The following is a 22,887-nucleotide window of genomic DNA, read 5'->3' as shown; positions in this document are numbered from 1 at the left end:
TTCAAACAAACTTGCGTACCCGTCTATCCCTCCAAACAGGGACGATAAGCGTGTGGATGGCTGGGCAAGGAAGGTATTTTCAGCCGGGAGCATGGCATTAAAATCAGCCAACTCCACCTGTGCCTTGGCAAAGTTTTCGTACACTCTTTGGGAATGTATTGCAGTGGCGGCGGAGCACATACCAGAAGGGGAAGAAAGGGAAGGATTCCTAGGCGGCGTTAGAGATGGAAAGGAAGCTATGCAGGAATTCCTTGAATCTGGTTTGGACACTGTTGATAGCGTGAGCAGGTCCATGGCCACTAGCACAGTAATGCGTAGATTTGCATGGTTAAGGAAGTCAGGTTTTGCATTGGACGTGCAGAACCGTCTTCTGAACATGTCCTTTGACGGGTCTCACCTTTTTGGCAGCAAGGCTGACGAGAGCCTTGAGAGGTTGCAGACCTCAAAGGCCGCTGCCAAATCGTTGAAAGCTGCTATCGGGCAACCAGAGTCCTTTCGTGCGACAAATCAATCTTGGAGGGGACGATCCTATCGTTATTACACCTCATATGGAAAGGCGAGAGGAATGGCCAGTCAAGGGGCCAAAAAAACTCGCGGTGGACGAGCAAGACGTGCGAAGCCAGCTCCAGCCTCAGCCTCTTTGCCATCAGCGGTTGCAGCAACCGCCACAAAACCACTTTGAGGACTTGCATCACAAGACACCTGTAGGAGGCACGCTGTCACAACATCTGCAAGAATGGCAAGCCATTACTTCAGATGTTTGGGCCTTAAAAATAATAGCCCAAGGTTACTGCCTTCCTTTTCTAACGCAACCTCAAATCAATCCACCAGGGAGACACCCGTTGAAGTCTTCGAATCCGCTCCTACAGCAGGAAGTTCTAAGCCTGCTGGAGAAAGGTGCTATAGAACCATTACCTGCAGCGGAAAGGAACAAGGGATAGTACTCCCTGTATGTTTTGATCCCCAAAAAGGTCGCAGGATTGAGACCCATCTTGGACTTAAACTTGAACAAGTTCCTCAGGAAGGACAAGTTCAAGATGTTTACCCTTTCTCAGATCCTTCAGGCTCTTCAACTTCAGGACTGGCTGGTGTCATTGGACCTCCAGGATGCTTATTTTCATGTGCCGATTCATCTCAAGCACAGAAAATACCTGCGGTTCGTGGTTGGCGACTCACACTATCAGTTTCGAGTCCTGCCATTCGGATTGACCTCCTCCCCCAGGTTCTTCACCAAGTTAATGGTAGTGGTAGCAGCGCACCTCAGGAGAGGGGGGGATTCATGTCTACCCCTACCTGGATGATTGGTTGGTCAGGGCTCGTTCTGCCGAACAAGCACTGGATCATCTGAAGGTCACCTGCCACTTCCTCCCCAAACTGGGCTTCTCCCTCAATTTCAAGAAGTCGCAAATGACACCTTCCCAACAGCTTCAGTACATAGGAGCTGTATTAGACACATCCTTGGGAAAGAGCTTGCCTCCCAAGTCAAGGGCTCAAGACATTCTCCAGATGGTTTACAAATTCCAAAATGCCCAAAATCTCCAGGCTTACGACTTTTTAAGGTTGCTCGGCCTCATGGCATCCTGCATCTTCTTGGTGCCAAAGGCACGCTTGAGGATGAGATCCCTTCAGTGGGCGTTAAAGACTCAATGGTCCCAGTTCTCAGGTCAAATGACGGATCTTCTCCAGATTCCGAACAAGGTTCGACAGGACCTTCTATGGTGGACATGTACAGAGAACATCCTAAAAGGGGAACCTTTTTGGCAACCATGGCCGGATATCACAGTAGTGACGGACGCCTCACTCGAGGGGTGGGGAGCTCACGCCAACGATCTGACAATCAGCGGTCTTGGTCTCCATCGGAGTCCAAACTACACATCATTCTTTTGGAGCTGAGAGCAATCAGACTAGCGCTGAAGGCTTTCCTGCCATCTGTCAGAGGGAAGAATGCCCTGATAATGAAGGACAACATAGTGGCCATGCATTATCTAAACAAAAGAGGTGGTGTAGGGTCACTACCTCTGTGCAAAGAGACAATGCGACTCTGGTATTGGGCAATTCAAGAAGGAATCTCTTTTCACCTAGCCGGGGAAGAGAATATGACGGCAGATGCTCTGAGCAGGCAAAGCACGGTGTCCCACGAATGGGAACTGGCTCAGGAAGTCATTCTAGAGATCTTCTACCCCTCAGACTTATTTGCGACCGGTACCAACCGAAAGTGCAAAAAGTATTGCTCAAAGGAATTTCCCCCGAGAGGAGCCCTAGGGGACGCGTTCGTGGTGGAGTGGAATTTCCCACTACTGTATGCGTTCCCTCCGATTCCCGTCATTCCTCAGGTCATCAGGAGGTTGAGACGGTTCGGGGGCCGCATGATCCTAATTGCCCCGGATTGGGCCAGGATAACGTGGTACCCGGACCTTCTAGACATGTCCATCTGTGCTCGAGTACGTCTTCCTCAGAGAGAGAACCTTCTCTCTCAAATGGAAGGTCAGGTTCTCCACCCAGAGGTCAAAACGCTCAACCTTCATGCTTGCTATCTGAAAGGCTGACATACAGGGATTGGAACCTTCCAGATGATATGGAGGTGTTGCTTTCGGCAAGAAGGCCAGCGACAAAGTCTCTATACCGTTGCCGTTGGAAAAAGTTTTGCAACTGGTGCAGAGAAAAGAATGTTGATCCTTTTCTATGTTCTATCCCGGAAGTACTATCTTTCCTTCTGACCTTAGCGCTTAGAGGTCTGAATATTGGAACAATAAAAGGTTACCTTGCGGCGCTTTCCATCTTCAAGCGCTCGTCGTAAGAATGCTCCTACTTCAAAATTCCTTTGATAATACAATTCTTAAAAGGACTCACTAATGTGTTTCCTCCTCACCCATTTCAAATACCGATTTGGGATCTCAATTTGGTCTTAAAATTCTTAATGTGTGCTCCTTTTGAACTGCTGCACATGTGCCCATTGAGATTGCTAACATGGAAAACTGCTTTTCTAGTTACCTTAACATCTGCAAGAAGAGTGAGCGAATTGCAGGCACTGTCTTCTGGGCGACCCTATACTGTGTTCCATAAGGACAGAGTTGTTTTGAAGGTCAAACCCTCTTTTTTACCAAAAGTGGTATGTGAGTTTCACTTAAATCAAAAAATTGTGTTACAGACTTTCTATCCTCCACCCCATCCTAGTAAGGAGGAGGAAAGACTCCACAGGTTGGATCCAAAAAGAGCTTTAAGCTTTTATATCTCTAGGCTTAGATTGGATAACCAACTGTTTATCGGCTACATGGAAAAAAGATTGGGTCAATCAGTAACAAAACAGACCATATCACGTTGGATTGTCCTTTGCATTTCAGAATGCTACAGACTGGCGGGGAAAGACCCACCAGAAGGTTTAAGGGCTCATTCCACCAGGGGCATCGCTTCGTCTACAGCCCTGCAAAGAGGTGTTCCTATAAAGTCCATTTGTGAAGCAGCGACTTGGTCATCGCTGCATACTTTTTCAAAATTTTACAACCTAGATGCTTCCCAATCTAAGGAGTTAAATTTTGGCAGATCAGTTCTATACTCGGCCATCTAAAAAAAAAAAAAATCTAATCCCTCCTCCATAAGGATTGTCCTTACTGCTTTGGGAGTCTATAAAAGATGAGGAATACGTTGGAGGACACAATCCACTCGAAGAACAAGTTACTTACCAACTGGTAATGTTCTTTCAATTGGATGTTCCTCCAACGTATTCCTCATCGCCCTCCCAACCTACCCCTCTGTAGATTTTTCCCGGGCTATTGCCACGCCAACTCTCGCAAGGCAAAGTGCCTGTCTACCGACACAGTCTGCATAGTGTAAATCAATAACAAAAGAGGGGGAAAAACAGAACTGAGGCAAACTGGTGCCGCGCGTGCTACTTATACACCCGATGACGTCCCCTTCGAAGGAGGCCTTCGAGGGACCATCGACTCAACGTCACTGACGCATGGCGCCCTCTGCCGAAACATTTTTTCAGAAGCAGCTGAGCTGGATGGAATAACATCAAAGATGAGGAATACGTTGGAGGAACATCCAATCGAAAGAACGTTACCAGTTGGTAAGTAACTTGTTCAACTGTATTTTTATACATCCTGTCTAAGTATAATTTGTGATGCCCATTGTGACTTGATTGTGGACCCTTTACAAGCTCACCCCCTCTGAAGAACGTAGCCTAGACGGCCTGGCACCTCTACCTCAACTGGTTTGGCTACAGCTTCCCAGAGTTGTTCCTGTCACAATATAGGTTGGCCTTCTATGCATCTGTCCACCAGGCCAGAGTATAGAAAATCAGTCATAACAGGTTCCATGAAATGCAATTGTCAATGCAGCAACGAGGCATCACCTTCCACCTTTTCCAAGCTTTGCTGCACAGAGACAAGTAGCAGAGCTGATTCTAGGTTGTCATTTCTACAAAACCTCTTTGCTTGCGGTCAGACTCTTCTCCCACCTAGGGAGATGAGGCTTGTCAATCTCCAATAAAATATGAATGAAAGGGAAAAATATGTGGGAGTAAGGGAGTACTGTACTCCTAGCCCATAGTCGTCTTTCCTCCATACACCCCCCTCCCTCTAGCCCCTTAAAAAAGATGGCATCCTACATGGTTCAGTATAACCTGGGAAACAAGGCAGGCATTTTTTGCTGGTGGGTGGAGTCTGCCAGCATTTGCACCACACAGGTTCTGCCCCAAGATGGAAATTTGAGGGACATTTATTCCTGTTAACTATGCAAATGTACCTGTCGCATCCCAATGGGACAGACTCACATGAAGTAGGGAGGAAAGGGTATTACGGACTAGGAGTACAGTAGTCAGTATGGTGGGTAACCTTTCTTAAATGTAGTATAACCACGGACCATGACATTTTGATGTGGTATGCAATTTGACACCATTTAAACACATTTGGGCGGTGGGAGTGAGTGAAGATCAGCTTTGAATGGAATCTGGGATTCACCTCTGTATCCACTCATGAGGGTGCATGCAGAGGTTCAGTATGGTGGTAAGAATGAATGGATGTAGCCTTGTTATTGTGGTGTAGGCTCCCTCTGGATCCCCCATAGCCCTTAAATGATGTTGATGATGGTGTGCCCTCTTAACGTCTTTAACTTGGGATGATTTGCCAAGGACAGAATACTATATCCAACCAAAAACTAATCTGGGGAAGCTCAGCAAGTCCCTGCACTCTTCCAACAGACTCTTTTTGGAAGCAAAGCTCAGCTTGGTATTGGTTTAGTTTTCTGAGCCGAGGTAAGAAAAACCCAGCACCCACTCATTGCAGACTATTCCTAGTTCCTAGCGTTAAAACACTTGCACCCTGTAGAGGTTTGTTTTTCTTCGGCTGACCCAATACAAACCTGAAGCACTGTACAGCAAGTGCATCGGCACCCGAGATCTTGAATTCTCGGGTTACTACAAGTTGAAAGTAAGCTACAACCCAGGAGATGACAATTTGTACCGCAGATGAATTCTTCTTCCTGAATTGCCTCCACTGTACACAACATGTATATTCTGTTACTGTAGCTGCATCTAACATGACCCAAAAGCTGCACCATAGCTCAGTAGTTGAGAATCCTGTTGTGCATAATATAATTTTCAATGACTTCACAGCAGTGCTGATTGCTTGAAGATCTTCAGCTACAGTCGTAGTGCTGCAACTTACTTTTCCCCTTGCAATGACCCAAGCAATACATGCTAGCCTTTGGACATTGTCCTTGAGGTTCCCACCACTCTGCTCACATTTGGAAGGGCACATAAAAGCAACATCAACTTACTTGAACAACCTGAGCACCCTTATCTCTCAAGAATGTCCATCTCTCCGACTATCATGTGAGATTATTGTGGTTAGGCAGATAAAGGTCTTAAGATGCACCAAGGTACTGTGCCCTAGGATAGACTTGGTACACTAAGACCTTTGAGTTTCTCACATGGTCAAGATTTATTAATGCTCCTATACCTGTAGTGTCTTTCTGGACCCCAATGAGTTCGCTGTGGTTTGTATCAGTATCTTAATTACCTTTAACAAACTATATTTTCATAGTCCTCTCTGGGCATTCCTTAACTAAAGATCATACTGCTACTCTATATTCTTGTCTAGGTTGATCCTCTCCTGGGAGTAGCCTTGGTACCACAACCACAGAAGGTTAGTCTAGAAGTCATTAAGGATTGTTTGTTTGCCTAGGTTTAGGAAGGGAACCCCGGACCCTTGTGTTGGGACTTGGAGATTCCTTCAAACTTGGGAGGAGCAATTATTTTGGCTGTGGCTCTGTAGACTATGTGCATATGGTTATCTATTGCTAAAGTGAAGTACTTCAGTTTCTAGTTGTAACACATATGCCCTATCTTTAGGGCCCCTTCGTTTTCCAACGACCTTGCTACCATTTTCAGTGTATGTAAAAAAAATAAAGTAAGCTAGTCTTTAATGTTTTGGAGATTCTGTGCACATAGACATAGCTTGTGCCTATTGATGAGTAGCGTAATAGCGGTAGCCTCCTGATATTCCTTAATAGCTGGTCCCTTCAAAGAATCCGTAAATTAAGAATTAAGCATATTGCACAGTGTGGACTTTTCTCAGGTTTAGTCTGTGCCCACAACTCCTTGCAATTTCTTTGAACAAAGTTGCTTGCTTGAGTTTTATAAATCTTGACTACGGTTGGAACTTGATTATGTCTAGTTATTCTGTTGAAAAGTTTCCTTCACTCTATATTGGTTTTCATGCAAATTCTTAAATGTTAGCATGTATATCGTACAGTTTTAAACTTGATAGTTATCCAGAAATGTACACAAGAACTCATTAAATATTTGGAGTACAAAGAATCTGTTTTCAATCATGTTAATAATTAAATATTTCAATTACAAATTAATTTTGTTTTCCAACCAGGATTTGGATGGCAATCTCCTTGATTCCTGGGAAGGAGTAAGAGTTCAGTGTCTTTGGTGCTTGAGTGATGGCAAGACAGTTCTGGCTTCAGACACACACCAACGAATTCGGGGCTATAACTTTGAGGACCTGACGGATAGAAACATGCAAGTATTCTATTTAGCTCGAAGAGTGAATGCAAGGACTGAACTCTCAAGTGTTTGTCAGAACAGCCTCTTGTAATTCAATGTCCATAATTTCCCAATGGCATTCACCTCAATGTAATTTTTAAAGTGGCTGCATCGTTGTTAGTAGGGGTGTTCAGAACCAGCTATTGGATGGTTCTGAGAGGCCAACTTAAATGAGCAAGGGCTTTTCATACTTGGTCTTAACATTCAATGTAGCTTGGTCATAACAGTAAGACACTTGGATCAGTGGGTGGTGTGTAAGTTCAATTAACAGCTAAGAGACATCCAAATACAGAATATACTATTTATAAGGCATGAACACACATGCAGTTAAAACTTAACACTATAAAACACTTTCTAAAAAATTATTTCTTCCCACTGATTCTGCATCTTAGATATTCTATCTCCACTGCCATCTGTCTTCAGCGTTTTTGTTTAGTCTCCTGGGGTGCATCCTGGCTCTGTCCGGCATGGTTGTTCTGACACCGGGGTCAGTATATATTGATTGTCAACTACCCTTTTCTCTGCGCACTCCTTGCGCTTCAAGAACGCTACTTTTCCAAATATTACTTACCGTATTTTGTAATATTTCTGCATCGTGCCAAACACTGCAAAGGCCTCAGGATTCGATCCCTGCTGGCTGAGTCATCACTCCTGCTCCAAGGATGCCTCTGAGGAGGACTCTGCTCTGCATTGCAGATACTCTTCCCATAATGTTTCTACTACAGAAGAATTTCAGGCAGCAGATGCTCCACATCTCTAAGGCCCCAATGCCGTCCGCAGGATCTGCAGCATTTGACTTAGTCAGCAGAGTTTCTTTGGACTGCATCTGTATGCCTGACTTCCCTCACGAGTTCTGTGGCAAAGCAGAGGATCTGAGGCCACAGATGTGCAGGAAGCCTCTGGCTTCGATGTTTCCTCATGAGCCTGGACATTCTCCTGTAGGTTTAATGACCCAAATCGATCAAAACAATCCCAAATAGGACAAATAATGGATGCACTGTTGGAAGGAAAACAAAGATGTATGACATGCAAAAGTATCAGACTGTCCCGTAGAACCGAACTAACACAGAGCTCGCCCCACCCAAAGAGTTTACATCTTATAGCGGAAAACCGCAAATTAACAGAAACATGCATAAAAAAGATTACAACATGATTCTGCACTCACTCCACCCCCCCATAGTCGATTACCCTATTGGTCACACATTATCTAAACACATTTCCCCTAAACGTGACCTACTACATTGTCACTATGAAACTTAGGGGTTGATTAACTAGGTACATTGTTACCATAATACATTTGTTTAATGAGTAAAACATTCTTGACCATCACGTGATGTGCACCCTTCCGTCAGATGCTGATCAAAGTGTGAATAGCAAGGCCACCTATTCTAATGGCAGTTTTAATTATACCAGACACTGGCACACACAAACGGCTCCCGAACCATGGTGTCTGGCATGGATTCACATGCTCATGAATATTCCCCGTCAGGCCGGGAATCCTCAGTAAAAGAAAAAACAGTTTCACTTTAGTTTATAAACTCTTTCTCCTATAAACCAATCGCTGAGCTCTGGGTCATGCTGCCCCCCCGCCAATGACTGCCCTCTCACTAAGCCCCTCCTCTGGCAGCCATCTTTAGATTTTTACTGCACGTCCAAGTGACTCTAAGAGCGAAACATGAGGACTCCCAACACTTGGACGTGCAGTAAAAATCTAAAAGTCCTCATGTTTCGCTCTTAGAGCTTTCTGCGTTATTTCACGCTTTTTTGCTAGAAAAACCCTATTTTTATTTGAGCCCAGGTGCTCTATTGGTTCTTCAACCAACTAAGGGGATCAGTTTTTCGGCATCTTTCATCACCCCTCAAGGGTGGAACCATCGAGTGTTTCTTTAAAGTTTCCAGAAGGCCATCGGGCCTACATCGCACGCCAGATCATGTTGGAGCAGGAGGGGAGCACAGGGGGTTCCCACTTGAAGCTCTAGAACGCTGCGGGTTGCTGAACATTTTCGTGGAGGACAAGCATTCCCAGTGGCTTTGTGTTCACCCGATGCACAAAGAGGAAGCTTGCGCGAGCGCACGATGAAGGATCGGCACAGCAGGCTGGCAGCGTGGCTCAAATCCAAGGCCTCAGCCCTGTGTGGTTCACAGGGGCATGCCTCTTCTGAATCCAGCCAGCCAAAGCGGGCTTCTAAGTCCTTTGACGGCGACCCATCCATGGGGGTCCGATAGGAGGCCAACACTGCAAGTCCGGTTCCGTCGGGGTTGCCACGCAAGTGGGTCCTGCGACAGCCAAGGCGCGTTCATCATCTCCAGTGGCCTCAATCTCCAGCCATCGCACCACCTCTTCGTCGAAGAGAAAGTCTGCTACCCCGGGGAAGCTACGGGAGAAACCAGAGCAGGCCAAGCAGCAGGAAAAGGTGGCCTACCTGCCTGTGAAGGCCCAGGTGATACAAGCTAATTCGTCCGCATCTATCGAGCTGGTGCCGGCTGCCCTTTCGAAGGCAAAAGGGGCCGGTTCAGGGTGCCATGGCGACGGCCAGATTATCTCTTCCTCCCAGATGGGACGCTCCAGCCAAACCAGTGGAAAGGATCCCGGAGAAGAGGATGCCGTCCCTTAACCTGAGGCTGACCCCTCAGGACCCAAAAAAGGGTCTTCCGACGTAAAGGACAGAGGTTCTGTCCACACCATCCCGGAAGCTGTTGGGGGCGGCGGCGGGAAATGTCAAGGAGGTACCTGGAGGAGGAGTCGATGACATAGGTGCTGGGCCCAGCGACCCTAATCCCCAGGCACCTCCCAAATATCTGTCACATGATATTCTCTCAACCTTCCACACTGGTTTCGGAGATTCTACCCGCGCCACCGGTGACAATACTGACACAGGGGCCACCACCGCAGAAGAAAAGAAAGGGGCCTATGCCTCCGCTCCAGCCACCGGTCCCCCCGCCCCACCCACGACCACCCCCCACCCCTTAGGGATACGGTGACGGACACAGCGACAACAGGGAAGCACTACCAGTTCAAGGCTCTCCCCTTCGGACTGAAGTCGGCGCCCAGAGTCTTTACGAAGTGCCTGACTCCGGTGGCGGCCCTTCTGCGCCTATTGGGAATTCATGTGTACCCATACCTTGACGACTCGCTCATCGTCTGAAGAGGATAGCGTCCATTTTGGGCACGGTGCTACGGCTGTTAGCACGGAAGATCTCCACGGTGAGGACCATCAAGTCGCTGCTCGGTATGTCGTCATGTGTCCAACTGATCAGGCTCTGCAGGCTGCGGATGTGACCGCTCCAGGAATTTTCTGGATGCCCGTTGGATCCAATGTCCGGAAGTTTCAAAGACAGGATTCTTTTCAATGAGTTCTGTCGGGCGATAAGGTGGTGGGTGTACACTCCAACAAGTGCCCAGATCCCTCCGGGTTACGCGCACTGTACAAATGTCAAAAACAAACATTGCCGGGGGCACGGACGTCCATAGCCCTTGGTACCGGGAGACTGGTCACGACAGACGCTTCCCTGGAGGGCTAGGGAGCCCACACCTGACGTCTCCATACCAGAGGCCTGTGGCTGCCAGAGGAGGAGGAGCTCCACGTCAAAGTCCTGGAGCTGCGGGCTGTGTTTTGGACCCTGTGGTTAGTTCTTCCTTCCCTCAAGGGCAAGGTGGTGAGGGTCTTCACGACAATACCACCACAATGTTTTACATCCGGAAGCAGAGGGGCACCATATCCCTTGCGCTCTCCATAGAGCGCAAGGGATATGGCTGTCGCCCAGGGGACATTTCTCGTTCCTTTTCACATCGTGGGAGTAAAAAACACTGACTTGCAGCAGGGAGCTGCGCTTTTGCCACGAGTGGGAGCTTCGGCAGGATCAAGTGGGCAGCCTCTTCCTTAGGTCGGGCAGACCCCAGACCGATCTATTTGCGACGTGATGATCACCAAGTGCCTGAGGTTCGGCAGCAGGTTCCACCAGTCGGGGAGCATGGGGGACACGTTTCCTCCATTGCCTCTACTACTATGAGTAATAAGTCAACTCAGACGGTGTCAGTGCAGGATGATCCTCGACGCACCAGCGTGGCCGAGGCAGATCTGGTACCCGGACCGTCTCAGCATGTCGGCGGCACCTCCAGTCAAGCTACCAGTGGTCGCGGATCTGCTAGCCAGGGAAGGAGGCGCAATCCTGCCCCACGACCACGTTATCACTGAACCTGAAGACCTGGCTCCTGCAGCATTAGAGTTCGATGTGTACGCGCTGCCGGAGGACTGCAGGGCCAGGGCGTCGTCGACTTAAGTGCCACGGGCACAAATGGAAGCGTTTTGTGACTTGGTGCCGGTCGCAGAAGATTAAGCGTCTGAGGGTCACAGCCCCCCGGTCCCAACCGACCGCCCCCCCACCCCATCGTGTTACCGTACTTGTTGCCGTTGGCTAAGTCGTGTCAGGCGCACGCCTCGAAGTTGCATCTGGCGTCGATCTCCCGCTACACCAGGTCTCCAGGACGATCTTCTCTTTGGTCACACTGTCTAGTTAAGGAATTCATTAAAGGACTGTTCTGAAGGTGCCTGCTCTGGCTTGGGAGTTCAACGTGGTGCTGGCTAGGCCCACTGGGGGGGGGGCCCGTTTGAGCCTATGCATCAAGCTCATATCAAGTTCCTTTTTTTGGAAGACCGCTTTCCTCGTAGCCATCACCTCTGCCAGGAGGGTGAGTGAGATCCAGGCCCTGTCCTGTAAACAGTTCTATTTGACTTTCCACGGCGCACCCCTCCTTCATGCCCAAGGTTCCATCAGAATTTCATCTCAACGAACCCTTGGTGTTGCCGGTGTTTTCTCGGACGCCTTCGTCGCCATCTGAAAGGAATTTGCACTTGTTGGATGTGGCTCGAGCGCTTAAGTTTTATGTGGCCTGCACAAAGTTTCTCGAAGACTTCTCAGCTTTTTGTGAACTTTGGTCGTATGAACCATGGGAAGGCCTTGTCCAAGGCTTCCATTTCCAGTTGTCTCTCCGGCTGCATCACTCATTGTCACCGGTTGGCAAACTGACCGCTGCCTGGCCGTCCGAGAGCCCATTCTACCAGTGCGATCGCTGATACGACTGGCGTTCCTGTCTGGTGTGCCCCTGCTGGACATCTGCAGGGCTGCTACGTGGAGGTCTACGCACACCTTCACAAAATTCTACTGCGCCGACAGGGATTCCAGAGAGGAGTCAAGAGTCGGCCAAGCAGTGCTACGCAACCTGTTCGCTTGAAGGTGAGCCTGGTGAGGAGGTAAGAGTAATTGCTTCTGTTGAGCCTTGCCACCTCCCATGGTTGTGTATGTTCTGCTATGTGTCCTTTATTCATGAACATGTGAATCCATGCCAGACCCCATGCTGGAGAAGGAACAAGTTACTTACCTGTAACTGTTCTCCAGCATGGGTCTGGCATGGATTAACATGCGAACCCTCCCTCTTGCCCCTCTGCGGCTCTTCTTGGTCATACTGCCACTTTAAGTGCTGCCCCATCTGAAGATGGCTGCCAGAGCAGGGGCTTAAGGAGAGGGCAGTCGTTAGCGTGGGGCAGTATGACCTAGAGCTCAGTGATTGGTTTATAGGAGTAAGACTGTTCTTAAATGAAAGTGAAACTGTTATTTCTTTTACTGAGGATTCTCGGCCTGACGGGGAATATTCATGAGCATGTGAATCCATGCCAGACCCATGCTGGAGAACAATTATTGCAGGTAAGTTACTTGTTCCTTATTGGCATCACCTCGGCTCCTTGAGTCCCAAGTCACTGTACAGCCCTAGCATATCTCCCCTGTAGCTCTCTGGGAACCCAGGTGCCCATGAATAACGTGATCGTGCCACCACTCTTATGTCTGAATTTCGCTTCTTTAATTTGTCCCTAGAATGCGGCATCTGCTGTTTAAATAGGATGACCACACTTAGTAGTGCTCTCAATATTTAACAGGCCTCTTGGCATCATAGAACCCCATGCCCTGCTTGAATTTAACCTTCAAAAGTGCATCCCCACCCATCCTCCCTGGACCCAACATTCCCGTCCCAGCTCCTCAAAGCTCTGCAGCTGGACTCAACTGCTATCAACACAGCACGGCTGCCTGTGACCTTGACATAACTACTCTCTGGGGGAAGGGAGGGTGCTTGTCTCAGTATTAGCTGAATATAGGCGCAGTTCCGCGTTGAGTTATAGTAAGTTCCAGCATTAAGCAGCAATGGCGCACTCCGATGTGATTCTTAATGAAAAGTGATTTTGCGAGTTGAAAGTATTAGCTGCAACCTGGACCTGCTCAGAGACTGGCCTGAACTAGAACATGCATGTAAAAAAAATGTTCCTGGTCTGCACTTGTACTTTAAAAATAAATGCACAATGAACACTGTATTTTGTCCAAAATTAATCTGTTTATCTGCTTTGAAAACCTGTATTCTGCATGGAAAACCTCGACACGAGTTCCTCCGCTTATCGTTGTTAGCGTTTCTTCAGGAAGTATAGTTTGCATTAGACCTTTTTAACTTGTATTGATTTCATACATAGGTTTTCAGGCGAAAAACCAGGTTTATAGTGAAAGGTTCGAATACCAAAGGATCGTTTTTTTGGGGAAAAACAAGTATTTTTTCCTATACTAAGGCAAAAAAAAACATTTAAAAAAAGGCATTCAAATTTTTTTTTTCCGGTCCTTTTGATTCAAAACTATTGTAGTGCGAAACAATGTTTTCGACGCTTAGCTATAGACCTATATTAGTTTCATAAAGTTGCTTTGGAATTATAATTTGCATTAGACCTTTATAACTTGTATTGATTTCATACATTCGTTTTCAGGTGAAAAACAATCTGTAACTATAGGCATGTATTGGTTTCATACAGTTGCTTGGTTCGAAGTTTGCCTTTATGGCACTCTACGATGTTGAAGTCTTTAGCATATATTGAGTTCATACATTGGTTTGATATCTTGGACCAAGGTCCTCCAACTGACCCAGTGCTGCCATTCAATATGGCCTTGCAGAGAAGGGTGGCTGCGGCTTGGTCTTCTCCGGAGAGTCTCCCGGCAGTGAGCAAGTCCTTGCCGAGGAAATATCGCCCAGCCAGTGGCGATCCCTGCTACTTGACCACGCACCCTACTCCGGAGAGTTTGGTGGTGCAGGCGGCTACAGCCCCAGCAAAGCAGGCTCGTACCCTACCATCCCTCCTGATAGGGATGACAAACGTTTTGACGGCGGGCGAAGAAGGCATTTTCTTCTGGGGGTATGGCGCTTCAGGCTGCCAACTCCATTTGTGCCTTGTCTCGTTTCACGCACACTCTGTGGAACTGTATTTCCCTAGCGGCTGATCATATTCCCAAAGGGGAGGAACAGGATGGTTTCCTTGCTATCGTACAGGATGGCAAGAATGCAGTGTGTGAATCCGTTAAGTCGGGTCTGGACATGGTTGATTGCGTCAGCCGGGCCATGCCGGCGAGCACCGTAATACGCAGGTTTGCATGGTTGCGGAAGTCAGGTTTTGCTCCTGATGTGCAAGCCCGGCTCCTCATTATGCACTTTGATGCTGACCATCTTTTTGGCAGCAAGGCTGACGAGAGTCTTGAGGTTGCAGACCTCCAAAGCTGCAGCGAAGTCGTTTGGCGCTGCAGTTCGCCAACCTCTGCCTTTTCGTCCTAGGGGACAGCAATGGAGGGGCGGTTCCTTTCGATATTACTCGTACTTTAGTAAATCGAGCGGAGCTGCAAGTCAAAGGGGCAACCGTAGGAGTGCCAGAGGTGGAAAACAAGGTACTCGAGGTGCCAAGGCCGCGCAAGCAGTTGCCTCTTTGCCCTCAGGCACTGCCGCAGCCACTTCAGCTTAGTCATGAGGCCCATGCTTCTCCGGTTGGGGCAAGGCTGGCGCAGCATCTTGTAGAATGGCGTGCCATTACTTCAGATGTGTGGGTTCAGGAGATCATAGCCCACGGCTACTGTCTTCCTTTCCGGCAGAGGCCTCACGACAATCCACCAGGGAATCTCTCTTTGAAGAGTCCGGATCCGCTCCTTGCGCAGGAAATTCAATCCCTGCTGCAGAACGGCACCATAGAACTGGTGCTTGTAGCAGAGAGGAACAAGGGATGGTATTCCCCTTATTTTTTTATTTGAAGAAAGACGGAGGATTGAGACTCATCATGGACTTGCGCGGTTTGAACAAGCTCCTCAGGAAGGACAAGTTCAAGATGTGACTCTTTCTCAAGTCCTCCAGGCCCTTCAACTTCAGGACTGGTTGGTATCTCTCGACCTCAAGGATGCTTACTTCCATGTGCCGATCCATCCCAAGCACAAGAAGTACCTGAGGTTCGCAGTTGGCGACTCTCACTTTCAGTTTCGGGTCCTGCCGTTCGGATTGACCTCCGCCCCGAGGGTTTTCACCAAGCTGGTGGTGGTAGCAGCGTTTCTCAGGAAAGTGGGGATTCACGTCTACCCCTACCTGGACGATTGGTTGATCAGAGCGCGCGCTCCCGAGGAAGTCCTGGATCATCTGTCCGTCACCTGCCACTCCCTTCACAAGCTGGGCTTCTCACTCAACTTGAAGTCCCACTTGACACCAACTCAGCGGCTCCAGTACATTGGAGCAGTGCTCGACACGTCCCTGGGGCAGTGTTTTCCTCCCCAGGTGAGGGTTCACTACATTCAGCAGATGGTGCACAAGTTTCAACATGCCCAGAGTCTCCCAGCGTTTGAGTTCTTGAGGTTGCTCGGCCTCATGGCATCCTGCATTCTTCTGGTGCCAGAGGCCAGGTTGCGGATGAGATCTTTGCAATGGGCACTCAAGCTCCAGTGGTCTCAGTCCTCCGGCAGGATGTCGGACCCCGTTCATGTGCCGCCCTCGATCGCCCAGGACCTTCTGTGGTGGGCCGTCGAAGGCAATCTGAGGGGGACCCTGTTTTGGCTGCTCTGGTCGGAGGTGACTATCGTGACGGGCGCGTCCCTCACGGGATGGGGAGCTCATGCCAACGAGCTGACAGTCAGAGGTCGTTGGTCTCCGTTGGAGTCCAGACTCCATATCAATCTGTTGGAGCTGAGAGCCGTCAGGCTTGCCCTGAAGGCTTTTCTGCTGACTGTGCGAGGAAAGAATGTCCTGATTCTGACTGACAACACAGTGGCCATGCACTACCTCAACAAAAAAGAGGGAGGGCAGGGTCACTTCCTCTGTGCAGGGAGGCGATGCAGCTCTGGTTCTGGGCCATCCAGCAGGAAATTTCGATCTCGGCGGTGCACCTGGCCGTAGACGAAAACGAGACGGCAGACGCTCTGAGCAGGCAGAGCGCGATCTCTCACGAGTGGGAGTTGGCTCAGGAGATTCTCGTGGAGAATCAAGTGGATCTCTTCACCTCCAGTGTCAACCGGAATTGCAAAAGGTTCTGCTCGCGGGAATTTCCTCCAAGAGGAGCCTTAGGAGACGCGTTCGTAGTGGAGTGGTCCTTCCCACTGCTGTATGGTCCTTCCCACTGCTGTATGCGTTTCCTCCAGTCCCCGTCATCCCGCTAGTGTTGCAGAAGTTACGTAGGTTCGGTTCCCGGATGATCCTCATTGCTCCGGCCTGGGTCCGGAGGACATGGTACCTGGACCTTCTTGACTTGTCCATCTGCTCTCACGGGAGGGGAGTCAGGTTCTCCATCCAGAGGTCAGATCCCTCAACCTTCACGCTTGGCTTCTGAAAGGTCGAGGTATAAGGATTGGGACCTCCCTGAAGACGCGATGGAGGTGTCGCTTTCAGCCAGACGGCCGGCAACAAAGTCCCTGTACCGATGCCGTTGGAGAAAGTTCTGCGACTGGTGCTGGGTTAAGAATGTGGATCCTTTTTCATGTGACATTCCGGTGGTTCTGTCTTTTTTTGCTTTCTTTAGCCCACAGGGGCTTGCAAGTGGGTACCATTAAAGGTTACCTGGCGGCACTGTCCATATTTAAGCGCTTGTCTGAGGAGTATTCTTATTTTAAAATGTCTTTAATTTCTCAGTTTCTGAAAGGGCTCACTAATGTGTTCCCTCTGTCACCTTTCCAGGTGCCCGGTTGGGATTTGAACCTTGTTCTCAAGTTTCTAATGGGTGCTCCATTTGAGCCTTTACATTCTTCTCCTTTGAGACTGTTAACCCTTAGAACTGTCTTTTTAGTTGCGGTCACTTCCACTCGCAGAGTGAGTGAGTTACAGGCACTTTCAGTTAAGCCACCCTTCACTGTGTTTCATAAGGACAGGGTTGTCCTTCGAGTTCGTCCTTCCTTTCTTCCGAAGGTGGTGTCGGAATTTCATTTAAGCCAGAAGGTTATTCTTCTGGCATTTTATCCTCCTCCACATCCTGTTAAGGACGAGGAGAGGCTCCATAGGTTGGATCCTAGGAGAGCTTTAAGTTTCTACATTTCACGCATGTCCCGGGTCAGAGTGGACGATCAGCTTTTTATTGGTTACGCTGGAAGGCGTTTGGGACAAGCTGTGGCTAAGCAGACTTTGTCTAGATGATTATCTGGTCAATTTCTAAATGTTACCGCCTGGCGGGTAAGGACCCTCCAGTAGGCTTACGTGCCCACTCGACTAGGGGTATGGTTGCCTCTTCTGCCCTGCAGAGGTGTGTTCCGATTCGTAACATCTGTGAAGCAGCCACTTGGGCTTCGGTCCATAGTTTTGTTCGTCACTACTCCCTAGATTCTATCCATGGGCAGGATCTGGCCTTTGGAAAGGTGGTCCTTTACTCAGCAATCTGATTGGGCATTCTAAATTTGTATATTCTAAATTCTTTTCCCACCTCCTTACGTTGGTACTGCTTTGGGAGTCTGTCATAGATATGGAATACGTCGGAGGACCCAATCACCTCGAAGAACAAGTTACACTCTTACCTGGTAACGTTCTTTCGATGGGATGGTCCGATGACTTATTCCTTATCGCTCCCTCCCTACCCCGCTACAGAATGTCTTATGCGATTGCAGCTTACGTTTCCGCAAGGCTTTCTGTGGTCATACTGGCAGAAGACTGGTGCCTCACGTTCTGGGAAAAACTACAACTGAGGCTACGGGCGTTGTGCGTCCTACTTATAACATCCGGTGATGTCGGCTCGACGGAGGCCCTCGAGGACAGCGTATCGACTTCATCGGCGCAGGACGCCGACGCCGAAAGATTTTCCAAAGCAGCACAGCTGTGGTGATTACTGTCATAGATGTGAAATACGTTGTCGGAACATCCCATCGAAAGAAAGTTACCAAGTTACAGAGTAACTTGTTCTTCTCTATTGTCTAGCTGCAGTTCCACCTAAACTTGGAAAGAACACGATTTAAACTCTACCCTTCATGCACTAGGAAATTCCTGTGGAAAGACTCCCACAAAGTGGGTGTAAACCACTGTCTTCCAGTGACCATTTAGAAAAGCAATGTGCAGCGTGCAAGCTCTTTTGGTTGAAAACACTCAAAAACAGATGCATTAAACAGTGGGCGACCTACACCATGCAGTCCGCTGCCATTTCAGCCACCAGTGCTTACGAGTCGGGAGAAAACCGAGCCAGCTAAGGCTCTGTTTCGGATGCCGAAGGCATTAAAGAGGAGGGCGCATACTCCTGCTTTGCGGGCCCGAACCCGAAGGGAAGGCCCTGCGTTCTACTCTGGGGTTAAGACCTGGCGACGAAGGCACATACAAGGGACCTCACCATGAGGATCCCAAACACCACCATAAGGACACAACTCCTAGCTGTTCTTTGTCGAATCAGTCGTAAAAGGGCCACACTGCAACAGAAAGCACTTTGGTGTCTTCTGGCTTGACGCGTCCGCAGCCTGCTGCACTTAAGTCTTCGCATTCAGCGCATGGCACTAAAGAAAAACAAATGCTGAGTATTAAAATTGCTGTGCGTAAATATTTGACTGAACACGTTTCATGTTCACCCTCTGCAAAACAGGCAGCAAAACATGCGTTGAACACAAACTATAAAGTCACGGAAGCTCTACAACTTCCAAAAACAGTACAACTGCAAGTGCTACTCAGTTACATAGGGCCTCCGAATACACAAAGGCCTCTTCTCCATTGCCTCAAACACTCCAAAAGAGACAACCATGATGAATCCAATGGAGTCATCACATGTTCACGTGTGGCCAGGGGACGGCAGCCGCTAACTGACCCTGACCCTGGGGGAAGCAATATGAGGGAGGCTCGCATGGGAGGAGACTATTACCGGGTAATAGCATGGTTCCATTGGATGAGGTGCAGTATTCCCCATTTACCCATGGAAAATACCCCCTTTTTACCCTGTGCCCCCCTCCCCTTTAGGGAAAGTGAAAAACCTATTCACAGCACCTTTCAGACCAATCTCCCATTCATCTTCTAATAAGTAAAAGTTCAAAAATCCTAAGAATTACCTTTCTATAAACTCCAATAATACTTTTTTCAAGAAAACCTTTTTCCAACAATCCTTTTGCCAAGCTCCTCTCCATGATCCAAGGGATAAAAGTTCCAAGGGAGCCCCCTTTTTTTGTTTTAAGTTCCCTTTAAGAGGAACTGATTTGTCATGTGAAGTCACCAAGAGAAACTTCCTAAATACTGTACATCAAATGGCCTTCGATTCCCATAACCACCTAAGTACTGAGACGAGGAGGATGAGGGAATCATTGCAAACTACTGAGAGCCTCAATCTCTTTGAACGTACTAGTTTGGGTAAAGCACAGGCACGTGGGACCTTTAAAAATGGCAAGCGGTTTGTGAATGAGAGCACAGGGGAAGGCGTTGGATCTACCGGATTGGCAAGAGAACACTGGAGACACAAGCTGGTGGCTAGACCGCAGAGAAGGGAAGCCACACTGCCTCACGCAGAACCTGAGAGACGACGGAGTGTGCAGCAACTAGCGGAGGAATGCTGTGTACACAAGAAAGGGACTGAAGATTCTGTGAAGAACCAGTGAGGTGACCAGACCAAATGGGGACCCGGGGCGTTTTGACGACCACACCAATGTGAAATTGAGTATTGTAAAGTTACAGAAGCTAGAAGAAACTGTGTTTGATTGCGAAAAGGGCAGAAAGCTAGCAAGACATCAATAACCTATGAGCAAATGGATTGCAAATGTGGGGGAAGCCTAAGAAGGATATACCAAGTCAAAGAAAGTATATGTAAGGGTGAAAGTAAAAAGAAAGATTGAAGCACTAGAGAGAAGTCCTGACAAAGTAAGTTCACCAGGCATTTGAAAGTATACAAATGAAGCCCTGACAAGAGTCATACCAGGCACATGAAAATAGATAAGTTCTGGCAGGAGAGTGTACCAGGCACAAAACTTGTTAAGAACCTGTTACTTAAGAGGAATATTGTGAAACGAGAAAATACATTCTTCAGCCATTGAAGAATCCAGGGGAAGGTAATCGCCCCCTAGAGCCAAGGTGGTTCCACCTTGAAGAATATTTTATTTTGAGTTATTCTATTTTTGTTTCCGAACATTATTTTGCCAATATCAGGTTGAAGACCTTTTCCCTTATCACTTTTGTTGTTTTGGTTGTAGTGGAAGGGTCAGGATAGCATGTTTTGGACACAAGGGCGGCTTTTCATTTCTGACTTCATGACACAGTTCCTCAGTAAAGCAGGGCCCGAGAGCCATTTTCCCAACCCATATAATTTAATAAGTCTTTAACCAAACACATGACAACTTTGTGTCCGGCTTTCATTTCTGAACCTGCACACAGCACACTGTTGACCCCAAGGCTATCGTTTTTTCACTTCAGAGACACTCTAAACTGGAACATGGACCAGGGAGCAGTTTGAGGAATTTGAGGATAAAGTTTCCTCCTTTGTAGTTTTCCTGGAACAATACCCTGTAAGACAAAAATATATAGCTATAGAAGGGGTACCACCAGCTAAATCCCACAGAATTATCACTATGCATACATCACCATCTCATAGTATTATTGATGTAACTGAAGAAACACAGCATGGCGTCCTTCAGGATGATCAGAGCACAGATGACCAGGGTACATGGTATGATGATCCTGAGTGATCCCATCTACGATGACCCTGACGACCATGACATTGATATCCTTGACTCGCATCATCACTGACAATCCTGCAACCAGTTGTCAATCCCCAATTGACAACCAACTTTTATTTAATGATCTGTTTAAAAAAGCTGCTGATCATTTTAAAATTCAAATACAAGTCTGTGGAAGGCACAGACTTTGTGGTTGATCTACTAATTGTGAAAAAATCGGTTAGTCAATACCATTGCTTCAGTCTATAAAAAAGCTAATTCTACCATCCTTAACTACAGCATCCCTTTCAAGGGCGGTTAACCCAAGAGTTCAAAAGGTTTTTAAACCTGTGCCTACAGATCCGCTTTGTTAGGGGCCATTTAAAACCAAATTCATTGGTCGTTACCAGTACAAGGAAACTTGCAGGAGTCGCAGAATCGCATTGCCTACTGCTGAAGCTTCTTGTGCCAAGGAGTTTGAAACACTCTAGCCCGTAGGGAAAAGTGGCTGCTTACACTGTTTACAGTTGGGGAGAATTCTCATTTCTGTGCTAATGCCCTTCAACCTTAGCGACCCCCAGCTCTTATGCTTGACTTTAGGACTTTTTAATTTTAACCCTGAAGTTAGTAAGACATTTTTCTCACTCATGTTTTGACCTGATTTGGATTCTGTGTTTCCTCTGTTTTTGGAGTCTGACAATCTCCATAGGCATCTGCGTTTATGTATGGTGATACACAGCAGCTTCAGTGCAGTCGGAGTAATTCTTTAGATTTCGCATAAGGTTTAATTACATTTTCTTGTGTGAGCTACCGTTCCCAAGAATAGTAAAGTGAAATTGACTTTACTTACCTTTTCTCTTTGTAGATCCAGCTCACACCATCTTATGTGGAATGCTGGGGGGGTTACCTAGTACCCATTATCCTACATTCTCATGTAACATTTTTTGTTAACCTCACTCCTTTCAATGGCTGGTGGCAGTGGTTTAATTTTCCTACCATTGTGCTTTTCTATCGCAGGTTGAATCCTTAGCTGCAGTAGAGCACCCATGGGTGACCATTTTCTCAAAATGGCCCAGTCTTCTTTTTTCGCAATTTTCTGTTTGTGAGGTCTTTCTTGGGTTTTAATGTGTGTCGCAACAGATTTGAGCCCTTTGTTTGTCTTACCTTTGGCGGGCTTCAGCCCTGAAGCCAGCCTCTGGCTCCAGTGTATCTGGAAAGGCAGGATGTGAGGGAGGTTCCCGTAACTCCCCTGCTTTTTGTCTCTAAGAATGCCTGAATGCAACCAGTCCTGATTTGCTGGCTGTCCTTTCAGGACAGCCATCCTGCTGTGTAATTGACAGCTCAGGCTGTGCATGAATGGGAGAAAGGGTTTTAGGACTAGAGGCAGAGTCAACCACTGGGAGAAACACCTGATGAAGAAACTGTGAACGACACTTGCTGCATCCTCCTGGACCTTTGAATTGCCCGGTGAAGCCCTGCTGCTGTGCTGAAACTTCTTTTTTTAATTCGATGAGGGACCGCAATATCAAAATCAATGGGCTAGATGAGTCTGCAGGGAGCCAGGACAGCCAAAGTGAATTTGAAACAGTCTATGGAGCTGAGGCACTTAGTCTTGCACACAGTTTGTTAAATAAAATCATGTGTTGGGTCACAAGCTGTTAAGCCTACGGATGGAGAGTTGGAATCCACTCTAAAGGTAAGCCAGTGCAATTCCCAACTGGGAAAAGCACAGCTAAGACAATGAGGTAAGTACCTTAAGTCTGAACAGTGGAGCAGCGGAGTGATGAAGTCGTAGGTCCCCAGTGCTCCCAGACCCTGGTAGATATCCTGAGGAAATCCGCAACGAAGAACCCTACGGTTTCGTAGGGAAATGGCGGGACTGGAAGCCGAAGTGCTGGAGATTCGACTGA

General features: G+C 47.8%; 1 protein-coding gene across 4 annotated transcripts in view; it reads left to right on the top strand.

The window, feature by feature from the left end:
* WDR26 (WD repeat domain 26) overlaps nt 1-22,887 on the top strand; it is a 1,161,882-nt gene that overhangs the window by 682,526 nt on the left and 456,469 nt on the right. For all 4 annotated transcript variants that reach the window (XM_069608652.1, XM_069608650.1, XM_069608651.1 and 1 more), the window contains one exon: nt 6,885-7,030. In XM_069608652.1, the coding sequence (XP_069464753.1) occupies nt 6,885-7,030 (146 nt within the window). The remainder of the gene's footprint in view (nt 1-6,884; nt 7,031-22,887) is intronic.

This window comes from Ambystoma mexicanum, chromosome 4q (assembly GCF_040938575.1).
Source record: "Ambystoma mexicanum isolate Mex_15411 chromosome 4q, UKY_AmexF1_1, whole genome shotgun sequence".
Lineage (NCBI taxonomy): Eukaryota > Metazoa > Chordata > Amphibia > Caudata > Ambystomatidae > Ambystoma > Ambystoma mexicanum.
This window is presented reverse-complemented; position numbering and strand designations above follow the sequence as displayed.